General features: G+C 47.0%; 6 protein-coding genes across 6 annotated transcripts; 4 read left to right on the top strand and 2 right to left on the bottom strand.

Annotated features, from left to right (window-relative positions):
- Positions 1-679: 679 nt before the first annotated feature.
- On the bottom strand, positions 680-2574 carry F4812DRAFT_467416 (uncharacterized protein; the record flags this gene model as incomplete). The annotated part of the gene is made up of 3 exons (XM_047938654.1): positions 680-1617; positions 1775-2396; positions 2461-2574. The coding sequence occupies 3 exons, from the start codon at positions 2572-2574 to the stop codon at positions 731-733; spliced, it is 1623 nt and encodes a 540-aa protein (XP_047793591.1). The 3' UTR covers positions 680-730.
- A 2312-nt stretch (positions 2575-4886) lies between these two features.
- Positions 4887-6460, top strand: F4812DRAFT_172067 (amidohydrolase). Its single transcript, XM_047929955.1, has one exon. It carries the CDS (start codon positions 4983-4985, stop codon positions 6417-6419), a length of 1437 nt encoding a protein of 478 aa, XP_047793590.1. The 5' UTR covers positions 4887-4982; the 3' UTR covers positions 6420-6460.
- Positions 6461-7921, bottom strand: F4812DRAFT_172071 (uncharacterized protein). The gene is made up of 3 exons (XM_047929956.1): positions 7668-7921; positions 7488-7575; positions 6461-7422 (listed from the first exon to the last, which is right to left on the bottom strand). The coding sequence occupies exons 1-3, from the start codon at positions 7704-7706 to the stop codon at positions 6503-6505; spliced, it is 1047 nt and encodes a 348-aa protein (XP_047793589.1). The 5' UTR covers positions 7707-7921; the 3' UTR covers positions 6461-6502.
- Positions 7922-8421: 500 nt separating this feature from the next.
- Positions 8422-9606, top strand: F4812DRAFT_455385 (oxidoreductase; the record flags this gene model as incomplete). Its single annotated transcript, XM_047936811.1, has 4 exons — positions 8422-8494; positions 8553-8778; positions 8854-9123; positions 9219-9606. The coding sequence occupies 4 exons, from the start codon at positions 8422-8424 to the stop codon at positions 9604-9606; spliced, it is 957 nt and encodes a 318-aa protein (XP_047793588.1).
- Positions 9607-12180: 2574 nt separating this feature from the next.
- Positions 12181-13491, top strand: F4812DRAFT_171988 (uncharacterized protein). The gene is made up of 3 exons (XM_047929954.1): positions 12181-12562; positions 12623-12871; positions 12931-13491. The coding sequence occupies exons 1-3, from the start codon at positions 12400-12402 to the stop codon at positions 13137-13139; spliced, it is 621 nt and encodes a 206-aa protein (XP_047793587.1). The 5' UTR covers positions 12181-12399; the 3' UTR covers positions 13140-13491.
- Positions 13492-13503: 12 nt separating this feature from the next.
- F4812DRAFT_413355 (NAD(P)-binding protein) lies at positions 13504-15230 on the top strand. Its single transcript, XM_047932787.1, has 2 exons — positions 13504-13902; positions 13997-15230. The coding sequence occupies exons 1-2, from the start codon at positions 13656-13658 to the stop codon at positions 14998-15000; spliced, it is 1251 nt and encodes a 416-aa protein (XP_047793586.1). The 5' UTR covers positions 13504-13655; the 3' UTR covers positions 15001-15230.
- Positions 15231-15296: the final 66 nt, after the last annotated feature.

Here is a 15296-nt window from a genome sequence, read left to right as displayed (position 1 = left end):
ATCGTAATTACAAAGAACTCATAAGCGAAAAGGGGTCACAGCCCTTTAAAAAAAATCGGCGTGTGCTAAACCAGATTACCACAACTGTCTGTTACCACGATCCTTGCTTCGTCGACTTTGTGACGCCTGAGACGGCTCAAGCAGCAAGATGTGCCATCGACGGTTGAAGTTTTTGCGGTCGGCGATTGAAGGTGTCCTTCGCCGGTGATCAGTGCTGCAAGAGTGTCAAGAGAAGTAGAATGTCAACATCATGTAGGTAGATGACGACCCAGCCAGTCCATGAATGTGAAATGCAAATGGAAATGTCAACTAGTGACTGTGAAAAACAAGATTAAAAGAAGAGAAGAAGAAAGCTTAGAAGCTTTTCCCGCAACAGATGACCAACCACTCATTACTCTTTTTCCGATCTCCACCCCCTTTTTCCTGGGCCTTTTTTTTTTTTTTTTTTTTTTGTTTGTTTGTTTGTTTGCTTTCCCCTGTTCCTCGTCGTGCACTACCATTAACTACCTCCTAATTCTCCGCATTGCTTCTGTTCCTTTTATGCCATTTGTCATTCCTTCTGCTAAAGAAGCAGATAATAATGGATCTTTCCAACCACTGCTAAATGTTGAGTGGTTACCATAATCCTCAGTGCCTAGTCACTAGACTTGACAAATCTCCAATGTTCGTTCTTCTCGAAACATGCTCCAAGGGAATACTATCCACGATGCCCTCTAATCAACCTTCACGATCACTTTGCAGCTTTCTTAGCTTTGACGCTCTTGGCTTTAGTGACCTTCGAAGCTTTCTTAGTTGGCTGCAGATTTCCCTTTTTCTTGGTTGAATCCTTGTTCGCAGCCTTTTTAGCTTTGGCAGCCTCTTCAGCCTCTCTAGCCTCTCTAGCCTTCGCAGCTTCTGCTTCTGCTTCTGCTGCCTCCTTTTTCTGCTTTCTCAACTCTCTCTCCAATCTGGCGGTGTTATTCTCCCACGCCTTGGTCCAGTAAGCCCATGCCCTGAACCTCTTCTTCGTCACCTCGCCGGTCCTCACGCGAGAAGTCGGGGCGTTCTTGTTGAGGAAATCGTCCACCCCACCAGCGTATTCGGCAATGACTGAAAGTGAAGGCATATATTTTATCTTTTGATAATAGCTTTCCAGGCGTGACGGGTCGGGTAGCACCTGCATAACCTTTCTGTAGAAAGCGAGCATCGTCTCCTCTTGTGCCCCGTTCATTTCAAGGGACGAGAAGGGTACCCAGGAGGTTTCAGGCACCCTGGCAGGCTGACACCAGCGTACTTCAAGCTCTATATCCTCAGAATCAGTCCAGCGGACCTCCTTTATCTCATTGAATGCCCAAGTCAACAGCCCTCCCCCATCGAACTGAGGTACCTTGCGATATACGACTCCAATCTCGTTTACAGCCTGGAATTTGCGTCTAGTGCGACATGAGACATTGTCGGACATGGCTCTCACATCCTGTGCAATACGTTTGTGACCTGGGAAGTCTATCGCTGCAGCTTTAATAGCCTCGTTGATTGCAGTTCCATCTGCCATGTTTCTTAGCCACTCAGGCCGGTAGTCCTTCTTGTCATTGATCCTGACTTCGGGCAAACCGTCAAAAACTATTTTACGAGCTTTCACTGTAGCACACAATAGTTAGCAAGATCCGCACAATTCGAGGTCAGAAAAGACTGGCACATCAAGCCAAGTCAAGGTCCATGAATTTAATTTCTAGACAACAGAAGAGGGTGTGGTCAACAACGAATCAAGGGAGAAAGTGGATAGAAGTCTACTTACTACCATGAACGATGGCAGTGAAGATCTCTTTAGTTTGCTTGGTTTGAATGAACTGTGAATGACCAAGAGCCTCTTCAAGAGGATACTCTGGGCCCCCAGGGCTATAGCGTAGGAATACCTTAAATACAGGCAGATTGATAAGAGCTGGTTGACTAAGAGAGTCCTTCACCAAGCCTTCCCAACCGACAAGGAAATAACTCAAGTCATTCCCGCCGTTCTGCTGAAGAATAAGAGAGAGATCTTCAAGATTGGTGCACTGACTCAAAAGTGCTAGAACATGCTTGAGGAAGTGATCACCCTTACCCCATACTCCAGTCGTAGTTGGGGCATTGCCATACGTGAGACGAATGGTGCGGATCATCACCAGGCGCTTAGGGTGAATAGCTGCAAAAAATTTGTGCATATCATAGGATGTGAAGAACTGAAACTTGTTCACACGGTAGAAAACTGGATAGTTTTCTAGCTCTTGGTAAATTTTGCGGCAGATTCGACCAAGACAAACAACTGTTGAGGGTGTGCCACTGAATCTGTCTGAGAAGAATTTATTGGATCGTTCAGCCTGCTGTACGGGCTCGACAGCGTCATCCATGGCTACGGCAAACTCGTAGATCATCAGGCGAACCTTAAAGGATAATTATAGTTAGTTACCTGTATTAGTCCATGTAAAGCTAAGTAATAATACGAACCTCAAGGGCAAGTCTTTTGAGGAATAAAGACTCATCTTCATTCCGTTTGGAAATATGAACCAAAGGGTGGTCCGGGTCATCAGGGTTGATGAAGGGGCTGTTGGACGAATCCATGGCGTCCGAGTTGCGTTGGCGGATGTTGTAAATATACTATCGCGGGATGTCACTGGACGCGTACACTCCACGGCAAGAAGAAAACAGGCAACAAAAGGGGACAACGATTTCCGATTGGCAAGGCGGGTCGGGCTATCGGCGACGCGATATTAGTAGTGAAAGGGATGGTTCAGATGAATTTAACTCGCGATGCCACCGGCGACGAAATAGATTATTTGAGGAAACACTGCTCATGGGTTGAGAACCTGACAACGCCGATGACTTGCAATGATGGATTGTTAAGAGGAAACAATTCAGAGTTGATGAGCAGTGGTGGGAGTGGTAGATGTTTAAGTAGTAAAAAAAAATGGTGGGATAAAAACGGCGAGGCAGCAACTGGGGCAGCAACCGGGGCAACTACAAAACACAAGACGGAAGGAAGTTGCTATGCAGGTAAGTGCGAAGGTAGATAAGAAAGCAAGTGCAATGTACCAGGCAGGTACACTACGGCATTACCAGGTGCATTGGGTGCCTACCTCCTATGTACTTCGGGTAGATTCCTCATGCGGCACCTTCCTTCACAAGCGTCGACACGGTACAATATACAATAGAGATTCGGGTGCAGTCACAAGTCCCAACCAAAATCGGCATAAGGCTATACAGAATTGTACTTAATTAATTTATTCACTACTCCATTCTGTGATTATGTTGGTTTTAGACAGTGAGTCAACATTTTATAAATACCAGAGATATACGGTATTGTATTAGAGGCTGTTCTTAATCTATGAAGAAGATGTGACACATTCATTTGCGCACCTAAGTTGAAGTATTTTAAATTCTATGTTATCAGCTTCAACTTCCCCTTTATATCATAGACGCCCGTCATAAATACTTGCCGACAGAAATAACCCACTTTGGGGCGTAATGTGCATGACAGATGATTCACTCCCTAATCACAAGAGTCTGTCATTTATCCCTCCACAAGCCAAACAAAGTAAATACATTATATTAGAAACGACAATAGTCGTTAGTCGTTGTATCTACCTTCCAGGCACTTACATCTAGAGTAGAAATCAAGCTAAGGTAGGCATGCTTCCTTGATTATGGCTTTCCAAGCACAATACCTCTCAAAACCCAACTTTTATATACTCCCCGTGGTTTATATGATGACTTACGCTCAGGTTTCTTCTCCTCTTTTGTGTGTTGATGAGATCGTGTGAGGCCTCTTACCTTACCGATGCAAATAGCCCGTCCTTCCCATACCCATTCACATAAGCATTCGGTACACATTCCTTTATAATACTTCTTCTCCATATCACTTCGAGATTTGACACGGCGCCGGTTCTGGCAGGTATGCCCACACTCGTAGACTTGGATGATGTCCTGGCTGTTCTTATCCTTGGCAGTAGCTACAATCTTTTGCGCCTCCAATGTTGCACAATCCTCAGCTGAGAGATGGGTACAGCTAAGTTGGTAATTGACATCACATTTACCACAATCTCGTGTAGATTCTTCTAAACTCTGCTCGTCTATCAGTTGGAAGTAGAGCCTCTCCCTTGGGCTTAGTTGATCAGATTCCATGTTGTTGAATCTTGTAGCGATGTTCAAGAATCTGCTCCCGTGATATGTACGTCATGAAATTCCAACTAAAGGAAGAAATATGAAGTCATGCATTGTCCCTGGACATGAACGGTTATTTTAAACCCATTGTTCATTGTTCTAGTGATGCTTTTGTGGAAAAGCAGTTGGGCATTCAATTTCTTCATGCACAAAGGTTATTATGATATAATAAAGAATGTACCTAGATATCTAAAGGAAAACAATACACATGAATCGTGAACCTATCAGGCTTTTCATCGGTATTACTCATGCTGCTAAAAAAAAAGATTGAAATCTCAGAGCTTGTTGGAATAGTTGCTCTTATTTTGGTAAACTGGCGGAATTGACGATGGGGTACATTGACATTAAGGTATCATAATACAAGGTAAATAATCTAGTTGAACGTTCTTTTCTCTGTTCCATGAAGCAATTGTCCGGTTATTTACTTTTTAAGGACGTGTGTTAGGTAGATAACCTCATTTGTCTGAGAAATAACGAATCAGAGTTGGTGCATCGTGGAAGTAAGCATTGGCAAATCATGAGCCTCAATCCGTGTCAGGGGTCGTAGATAAAAGGTTACACGCTCATGTCTATAGCTTGCTTATCTATAGGAGGTATTCAATGCTACATACCAGGTAAGAAAGCAGTACCGATCCTATCCGTCTGTTCAGCTATCCCTGGCTTCCCACAATAGGATTCGCCATAATGTCTTTGACACCTACAATTTCTCCGCTTCGCTAATCCACCCCGTTGTCTTTCTCATAAGACCAGTCTTCCAGAGCTGACACAAACCAGGAAACACAAGTAGAAACTGTAAGAGTCACACCAAAATGACCCGGCGCACAATCCCACCTCAGCCCGAACCGCTCCCAAAGCACGTCTTCTCCACCGGATTCGGCATCGCCATACGGACCCGGAGCGAAGAAGGCGACGACCACCACCACGCATCTCCATCCAGCCATGAAAAAAAGCCAGTTGCCACAATCATCGCCACGGGTCTCCTAATCCCCGGCGACGGCCCGCCCCTCAAAGACGCCGCCCTGGTAATCGAAAACAAACTCATCGCCTGGGTCGGCCCGCAATCGGACCTCCCGCCGGAATACACCGACGGCAGCAGCAGGCTATCCAAATCGTACTCGGTACCGTACCTGATGCCGGGCCTGTGGGACTGCCACGCGCACTTCTTCGGGATCGGCGCCGGCGCCGGCGGGTACCTAACCATCATCACGGACCACCCGGCGGCGTCGGGGGCGCGCCTGGCCAAGGGCTGCTGGGAGGCGCTGCAGCGCGGGTACACGTCGCTGCGGGACCTGGCGGGGTACGGGTGCGAAGTAGCGCGCGCGATCGACGAGGGCGCGATCGTGGGCCCCAACGTGTACAGCGCGGGCGCGTGCATCAGCCAGACGGGCGGGCACGGGGACGTGTTCGAGCTGCCGGCGGGGGACGCGCTCCTGAACCTCGGCGTGGCGCACGTGGCGGCGGGCCACTTCGGAACCGCGACGTCGATCTTGGCGGACGGGGTGGACGAGTGTCGGAAGGCGGTGAGGCTGCAGATCCGGCGCGGGGCGCGCGTCGTCAAGGTCATAGCGTCGGGGGGCGTCATGTCGCGGGACGACGACCCGCTGTGCGCGCAGTTCAGCGCGGAGGAGCTGCGGACTATCGTCGAGGAGGCGGGGCGGCAGAACCGCGTCGTGGCCGCGCACGTCCACGGGAAACCGGGGATCATGGCCGCCGTGCGCGCGGGTGTAGCGACCGTCGAGCACGTGTCGTTTGCGGATCAGGAGTGCATCGATCTGATCAAGGAGAAAGGCACCGTGTACGTTGCTACGCGAACCGTGGTCGAGTTGCTGCTGCTGTCGGGTGGGAAAGGTTTACCGCGCCAGCAATGGGAGAAGGCACAACTAATCGGCAACAATAACTTTGAAGCGTACAAGTTGGCCGTCAAGGCAGGTGTGCCGATTGCCTTGGGGACTGATACGGCGCCCGGGTTCAACATGGCTATGGAGTTAGAATATGCTGTACAAGCTGGATTAAGCAACCTAGAGGCGATCAAGGCTGCGACAGCCAACGGCCCATTGACGGTGAAGGGACAGGCACCTAAGACGGGCCAGTTGAAAGTTGGATATGAGGCTGACATCCTTGGCTTATTAAAAGACCCGGTCGAAGACGTAAAGGTATTGCAGGAGAAGGCGACCATCGGATGGGTATGGAAAGGTGGTAAGGTTTACAAAGGCCCAGGAGTAGGTCCTTGGGGGGAAGAATCATAGTCTTCAACCTAGCAATTGCCCGTCACGAATTTAGAAACTACAATTTTGCAATAATAATCTAAAAGAAAACAACTGCCTGCCTCTTATACGTCAATAGTCAGTTTCTCTTCCCCTCTAAATTCTCTCCATCTATTAGTTGACTCGATCAAAGTATGACACCCCTTCAGCAGAAACGACCACTTCTTTAAAAACCCCTCGGTAACTTCCCAGCCCGTCTCTGACCACGGCTTCCCCCACACTATTAGTCCTCTAGCTTCTACCTCGTCGAACCCTTCGTACAATCCACCGGCTATATCTACGCAGAGATCTTCTTCGTCGTAACTACCGTGGTTTAATATCAGATTGTCTCGCATGCCGCTCCACGGAATGATATCTATCCAGAAATCATGCGCTATACGCTGCTGGACGGGAGTCGAGTCTAGGTTAGGAGGTATTGTCTCGGGAGCGGGAGGCAGGTCTTTAATATTGAGAGCTGCGCCGCATTCGAGGGGCATCCGGTCGAGAACCGACAGGATAGACATGTTAGTGATGAACGCGCGGAGAACGTTATACTGGATCAGGACAAGCAGTCGATGGTCTGCCGAGATAGGAAAGGAGAAATTAGGGATGGTAGTGCCAGCTGGGTCATGGATATCGAGATATGGGATCATGGGTGGGATAGCTTGCCGTTTAGGGGTAGGCTGTTTATCCCTTGCGCCATGTGCATGTACGAGGTCTTGCCGTTGGTTGAGATTGTAACATGGACGATCTGGTATTCCATACACCGTATTGAGCGCATTCAGCTGTCCATGAAATTCCTCCCAGTATGTGAAAGGCTTGAGCCGAGTATATATGTGGGATGGCACGCGCGGGTTGACAGTTAAGAGATTCATGATCTCTTGTGCCAGATCTGACCTAGACGGTTTCATTCGCCCATGAATATCTTGTTTATGGGACTTGTGCTCGATCGTCTTACTAGATTGGTGTTGACCACCAACTGCTCGCTCAGCAGCTTTCTTCCGACCTAAGTACGCATCTGTATAAGCAATTTTGCTTAATACGGGGTATGTATGAAGTAGCGACACCTACGCCAGGCTCTTTGATGTAACCGATTCTGTCTCTTCCTCCTTTCGGCTGGACTAGTTAGTCCAGTCCAATTATCATCTTCCACTCGCGCCTAGGTAGGTACCTCCATCAGCATAATTTCCTATCTTCGGTAAACAATGGATTCTAGAAGGTCTTCATCATCGAAGACGGACTAACACTAACCTCGCGTAGCTGCACCATTGACGACACGTCGAATACCATTTTTTGCGATATTTGATAGCATTGTTTCGTGTATTCTACAGTTTAGGTGTTAGGGCAAGAAGTTGGGACTTTTTTTAAGTCGCGGCTAGGTTTCTAATGCAGTCTGCTTATGACCAAACCAACGGATGGTGTAATCTGTCCGAGAAACTTCAAACAGAGGCCTCGGTGCCAAGGGGTCGTCCGAATGGGAAGATGGCTGGTTCTCTTCTTTCTATTTCGGGCGTCTTGGCCTCGGAAACGTTACTTTAGCGTCGTAGGGCCGCAGTCTGACGAAGAGCATTTAAACTACAGTAGGAATAGTGCATCTGCCATCTGCTTATCCTGCATATACCCCTGTTGGTTTTACAACTGGGGATTTCACATTGCAAATCGAGATATGGATAGCTTCAGGCTTTCGTGTATGAGATGCATCGTACGGACAGCGGACAGACATGAAAGGCCGCCATCAATGGCGGCCTATTAGTTTTCCGCCCCAAATACTGTTCTCAGACATGAAGTCGAAATATATAAAAAATGCATTGCCGTTACAAGCTGATGTCCTTTTAGTTCCATTGTCCATACCTCAGCTATGTCATTACGAGCCCAATAATCTTGAAAAAGTATATCCAGATAAAAACAACTTACTACTTTATCGAAATACTAAAATATACTAGGTAGCTATATTCATAACTAAATATTTTTGAAGAACACCAAGTTCTAAGCATCATCAGTCAACATGCCGCGCGTTAACTTCGATCCGGATAAGGACATTCCGTTTCTACAGGACAAAGTCATCTTCATCACAGGCGGTACGTTATTACGATATCTTGGCATTCCCTAGAAATATGGTTATCTAACTATTTGAAGGCACTGCTGGTCTTGGGCGAGCTTCAGTTAGAGCTCTTGCGAAACATGACCCTGCCCATATCTACTTCGCAGGCCGTAACGCGCAAGCCGGTCAGGCGCTTATCGACGAGATCAAGAATACCAGCCCGTCGGTGGGCATGACGTTCCTTAAGATGGACATGACTTCGTTGTCCTCAGTTAAAAAAGCTTGTACTGGGTTTACTCATGACCGTCTCGATATTCTAGTGTTAGTCCTTTGCCTTTTCTACCTTAAATTCAGTCTGACGAAACGACATAAATTCAAACTAATACCAATACCTAGATGTAATGCTGGCATCATGGATTTACCACCGGCCGTTAGCGAGGACGGCTTCGAAATACACTTCGCAGTCAACCATCTTGCGCACGCCATGATTATCCAACAAGTCCTACCCGTCCTACAGAGAACCACAGAACTACCCGACTCCGACGTGCGAGTCGTCGCTCTGACTTCCGCCGGCTGGCGAGCACATCCGAAAAACGGAGTAGATTTTGCCACGATCCGCACGAAGCAGGAGGATTTTACCATGATGGGATTCAACCTTCGTTACGGGTAAGCGCTCTTCTCTCGTTTCACTGGGGGACACACGCGAAATACGTCGCTGTAAGCTGCAAATAAATATCTTGGTATATCAAAACATCGAACAGAGCTAACTGGGGGGAACTCCTCAATAGGCAAAACAAGATCGCTAATGTAATATACGCAGCCGAGATTGGACGGCGGTACCCCAAGATCAAGGCCGTGTCCATCCACCCGGGCGTCGTCACCACAGATCTCGTGAACAACTTACCGCCGATGAGAAAAGCGTTCGTGTATGGCACGAGCTGGTTACTAGGCAACGGTGTAGTGGACGAAAGCAAGGGTCGCCTGAACCAGCTCTGGGCGGCGGCAGGCGCGAAGAGAGATGAGCTGGTAAGCGGAGCGTATTATACACCTGTTGGTGTACGAGGTAAGCTGGATGAGATTGCGAAAAGTGAGGAGTTAGGTCGCGAACTGTGGTCGTGGACTGATGAAGTATTGGCAAAGATGGTATAAGGGATCAACATACCAAGTAGGTACCTAACGACACTGTATAATAGACTATACTGTTAATCAAAGGCTTCAAGATTATATTATTTATTTATCATTTATTGATTTATTCCTACTTTGCTTGGCTTTATCTAAATGCTATTGTTGCCCAGGCATTGTCGGTGCATCTGCTCAGTCAGAGTTCAGACAGAAACCATGCTTGTGTCAAAGAAAACCTGGTCTGCTACCACTGCTCTTCGTTTTCAATTCAAGCCTCTGAACGCCTCAATAGATTACTTTGGGATAGGGTATTGGTAAGCATATTCCTGTGTATGCCTCTTCTAGTCGTATGGTATCTTCGATTCGAATGCTTTCGTAGCGTACGGGTGTCGTCCTGGATACTTCGTTAGCCCAACGCCGTATCTCCATATCCTTCCCTTTTGTTGGGGTAATAAGCCTATGCATAAGGCAATGAGAGTATCACAAGACTAGTATCTACCGAGTACTACACCAAATCTCGGTTGGAACGTAAGGGAGTTTAACATCAAGCTCAAGAGAAATTGTAACATGTAAGGCGCTCATATTAGTTAATGCGGCATTTGAAGAACGTGTTCCTGGTTGCTGATATCACGTAGGCTTAGGTCGGCTCCCTCGGCCCCCATCCACGCTATGACTATCTGTCTTGCTACATTTTCGAGATCTTATTAGTTATATTCGATGACTTTCACTTTCGCTAACTACATGGATATCGGAACGTCGTACTACATTCAAATTGCGTACTCGTATCAATCGGAGTATTTTCTGCCAAAGCTAACCCGTTGTCAAAAGTCTCGGAGCCTCAGAGCCTCACTTGAGACTCCTTGGGAACAAAGGAGATATTTTTATATAGCCTTGGCTTCAGAGCTATCCCAGTTAGAGTTCCACCGCGGAACAATGAAGTTGTTTCCGTGACCATATGCTCTGCGACGTGACACCCGTACCCCTAACATTACTGAGGCAGCAGTTGTTCGTTTAAAGTCTGGACAATTCAGGGGAGGCTTATAAGTCAGGTGTAAACAATAATTCGCTTGAAACCCTCCGAAGGACCGGGTAGTTTAAAAAAAATTATTCCGTTCTTATCCCGTCCCGGGCTTGACGGAATAAAGACATTGAAGTAATCAAACATCTATGGATTACCGACTGAATATTTATCTACCTAGCGAGGTGCGTTAATAGGAGAATAGGAGTCTACCCCTTGCCCACTCAAACCTTACCCAGTAAGGAGGCCCCTTACCTAATTATGGTGAGCTATGGTAGCATTGTAACATTGTAACACCGGTCACACCGCATCGCATTGTTCACTTTTAATTCCAACGTCATAAAACTGAATTCCAACCTTACGTCATTCTTGAACGTAGGGGAAGAAAAGAGAGGAATCTCTGGTTGATGTTTCTTGGTGATAATACCACTTCAAACCTTGGTATGTTATTGTTTGATAATATGCACCTGGGGATCGAGTGTGAATGTTGCGCCCCTGTAGGATTAAATTTCTTGTCGAATAGTATGCATCCACGCAATTTCCATCACGTCTAGACAGCTTATTATTAGTATGAAAGATATCATATGAAGAACTAGGCTAGACGGGGCAAAGTTAGGTACGCAGATAATACTAGGTAATATGCCCATTGAAATTTGCAACTATTACGAGTAGAGTCCTGAGTAATAACTGAAGTCGGTGAGTGCCTAATGTCTCAATGTAGGTGAGTAAAATGGCGCCGGCATGAATTAAGGTAGTATCAAGATCGTCGACGGTAACATGACTGTGTCTCCGTGATATTTCAGTGTTGACATGTGTCAACCAATGTGAGCCTCCCGACGTTGCAGGGCTCTCTCGACGTCCCCGTTTTATCTGTCAGGAACCTTCTGGGATTGGCTCTCTAGGCAGTTTGATAGTCACCAGAATGCCTCTTTTCTCAGTAGCTGGTGTGGATTGGAGTGGGCATATCATTAAACTATTCAATTCGCACTAGCTCACAAAGAAGTTTTAGACGAATTGCGTTTTTAACATCGCGTACTCCGTTTGGTGTATTGTCTAGATTGTACATAAGTACCTAAAATAGTAAGGGTGATTAGTACCGGATTTTCCGGCATGGGGGTTGACAGGTAACATTGTGATCGTCTCTCCAACCATGTCGGCTGCCCATGCGGGGGGTAATATAACCCCTTGAATTAGTGCCCGCCCCGTTGGACCACGGCGCACGGTTGATAGATCCACTTCTCCTTGAAATGGGAAGCCATTAGACGATAATCCGGTACCAAGCTTTTCTCGTGGAAAACCGGTGGAAAAAACAGTATTATCCACAACCTAGCTGGATCCATCCGGCTGGTATCCGTTTCTACCATGTGTTAACCATGTTCGCCAAGGGTTAGGCTTGAATCTCCCTGGTGAGCAAAATGAGAAGAGAGCAAACGCTCATCGCTATTCTAGTCCCTGACTAGTGACGACATCGCAAGGTATGTTAGACTCAACCAGAGTGGTCGAAAGTAGAATCAACTATGGCAATGGCCCGGGTGAACGAGATGAAGGCAAAACTCAGGGGTGATGAACTTGTGCTTGGGAAGTCGGTGGCCTCGGGGGGTATATATCTACCCTCATCTGGCATCACCATCAAATGCTTTTTCCTTGCTTCCTCATCACATCGAAGATCATCAGCTTTCAGGTACTCCTATCAAGTCGCTCTCTACTTTCCAACTTATAGTCATTCTTTGATATCAAGCTCTTCAGCTTTCCCCACCAGCTTAATACTATAATCTTCCCGTCGATACCAATCGTCAGCCACAATGCGTTTCTCCAGCTTCGCCCTCGCCGCCGTCTCTTTCGGCTCTGCCTTCGCCGCCCCGGCTACTCACCAGCACGATGCTCGTGCTCTTGAGGTCCTCGTCACGGCCACTAACACCGTCGCCACTGTCCAGAAGACCGTCGAGGTTGAACTCAAGTCCATCAGTATGTTTCAGATACCGTGTATAAATTTATTAGGTTATTCTGACTAACAAATTCCAATAGCCGACCTGTTGGATGTCAACATCAGCATCAACGCTACTGTGCTCATTCCCCAGCTCGAGCAAATTCTCGTTACCCTTGCCGGCGATATTACCAAGATCGTCAACGACGTCGCGCCTCTTGTTACCCAGGACGTTCCCAAGTTGGTTGATGATGAGCTCAAGGCTGTTTCCGGGCTTCTAAGCGGTGTTCTTGCCATCGCCACCGGCGTCCAGACCACCGTCGACCAGATCACCAAGACTGTCCCTGCTGGTATGTTCTATCTTCTAAATGCAGCTAATTTCGCGACTTGAGACTAACCAAGTAAATAGATGTCCTGAAGGCTGTCAAGCCCGAGATCCAGCTCGTCCTCTCTACCGTTGAGCCCGTTGCCAAGCCCGTCGTCAGCTTCGCTCTTAAGGTCGTTGCCGGTGTTGTTGGCCCCCTTGCTAATGAGATCAACGGTCTTGTTGGCCAGCTCCAGGGTCTCATTGGTGGTATTCTTAAGCTCGTTGGTGGCATCCTTAACGGCCTCCTATAAATGCGTTGCGACATGGTACAGTGAGGAGTATGAAAGGTGATGGCTGCGGAGGACTAATTGAAAAAGTATTTACGGACATGATATTTGCATGCTCATGATTGGATGCTTGGATACTATTTGGCATTTGTAAATTTTCAGTACGCATGTTGATAGTCTTGAATTGACGATCTGCCGTTGTCCGTTACCAGTTGTCTTTTGTGATTGGAGAAGTTTTTGCTTATGCTTTGATAGTCCCTTGTCTCTTGGAAATAAGTGTATAATCCGAGTTTATGTGTGCGTCTGTTTTGAGTAGAGAATTTTCCAAGTCGGTTGGATTAATAATCTGCATCCCTGCTTGTCTAGATTATGTAGGTAGTATCCTAGGGCATATGATGATATCCTCGGTTGATTAGTTTTGGTTAAATAGTTCACAACTAGGCACCTGCTAGATCTACTTTTCATCCTCAACTTCTCAGTCGAAATCCTTTGAGATTAATTTCTTTTCACCGGTTCATCAGCAGAGGATATTCGCCCATAATGGCATCTCTATTCGGCTTCGTACACCGTAACTGGTTGATTTTTAATCCACCCGAAGCATCCAAGTCGGCCGCTCCACTTCGGTTCGGAATACTTGGCGCTGCTGATATTGGGCCGATGGCTCTTATTCTTCCGGCGAAATCCCATCCAGATGTTGTAGTTCAGACTGTAGCTGCTCGAGATCCCAAGAAGGCGAAGGCGTATGCTCAAAAGCATGGCATCCCAGAAGTATCTGCTAACTACCAAGGTACAGTATATGACTCGCTATCTTACTTGTTTAGGAGGTAGTTATGCTATTTTCAGATCGAGTGCTAATCATGTTTATGTGTCATCATTTACAGACCTACTGGATAATCCCAATATTGACTGCGTCTATATACCTTTGCCTAACGGATTGCATTTTGAGTGGGCACTTCGGGCCCTCAAAGCTGGAAAGCATGTTCTACTGGAGAAGCCGTCAGTGAACAACGTAACAGAAGCCGAGGCTCTCTTTAAGAATCCGATCATCAACGGCCCTAAAGCGCCAGTTCTACTTGAAGCTGCGCACTATGCTTTCCATCCAGCTTGGACTACCTTTATGTCCTACGTATCGCCCGCTAATGTTTCCAGTGCGAAGGCGGTGTTATGGGTCCCATCTTGGAAATTTTCTGCCGACGACATCAGATACCAGTATGACCTAGGAGGAGGCGCACTCCTGGACCTTGGAGCATACACAGCAAGCGCTCTTACTCGTGTGTTCGGCGTTGTGGCAGAGGAGTGCGAAGAATGTCTCACCCAGGGAGCTCAATTTGATTCAAGATGCGATCAGCTTTTCAAGGCGCGTTATCGGTTTCCAGGTGGCCGACGGGGAGAGATGGAGGGAGATTTGAAAGCGCCGTTTGATCACCTGTCACCTAACCTTCACGTGGAACACAGCCCCATAGTGGTATCCAGTGCCGACGCAGGAGTTAAGGTACCCGAGGATCAGGAAGTGGTTCGCATACGGAAGATCAAATTCACAAATTTCGTCATGCCCTCAGTTTTCCATTCTATCCGTATTGACGACGAGTTTCAAACGAGGAAGGCTGGTGACAAGTCCGGAAAGACCATCAAGAAGTGGACGAATAGCAAGACAATTAAAGCCTACACGTTCAAAGAAGTTGGCATCGACCAACCGGGCGAGCCATCCTGGACGACTTACCGATACCAGCTGGAGGAATTTGTTAATAAAGTCCACGGTAGTGAAGCAAGACAATGGGTGAGTGGCGAGGACTCGATGAATACGGCGAAGATGATCGATATGGCTTATACGGCCGCGAAGTTGCCATTAAGACCTACGAGCAAGCTAGTAGATGGTAACACATAGAGATTCGAGGGAAGGACTGTTGCTTCTAGGATGTGTTATTTAGGTACCTAATGTTAGGGAGTAGAGACATTCCTTTTGCTAAGTACTTGTTGATCAATGTTACTTGATGTACGGATTAAAGAATTATATGATTGTGACTTCACAAAAATAGGATGCGAGTTTCGATAAGCACTACCTGCCTAGGTAGTTACCTATCCCTTATATAGGTATATAGGTACACATTACAATCATGAGTGTATATGCATTTAAAGATGCTTTGCTGCATACCTAGGAGTTAACTTTCAGTGGGTCATCAA

The sequence above is a fragment of the Daldinia caldariorum genome (genome assembly GCF_022478825.1).
Source record: "Daldinia caldariorum strain CBS 122874 unplaced genomic scaffold F4812scaffold_2, whole genome shotgun sequence".
NCBI classification, from domain to species: Eukaryota; Fungi; Ascomycota; class Sordariomycetes; order Xylariales; family Hypoxylaceae; genus Daldinia; species Daldinia caldariorum.
This window is presented reverse-complemented; position numbering and strand designations above follow the sequence as displayed.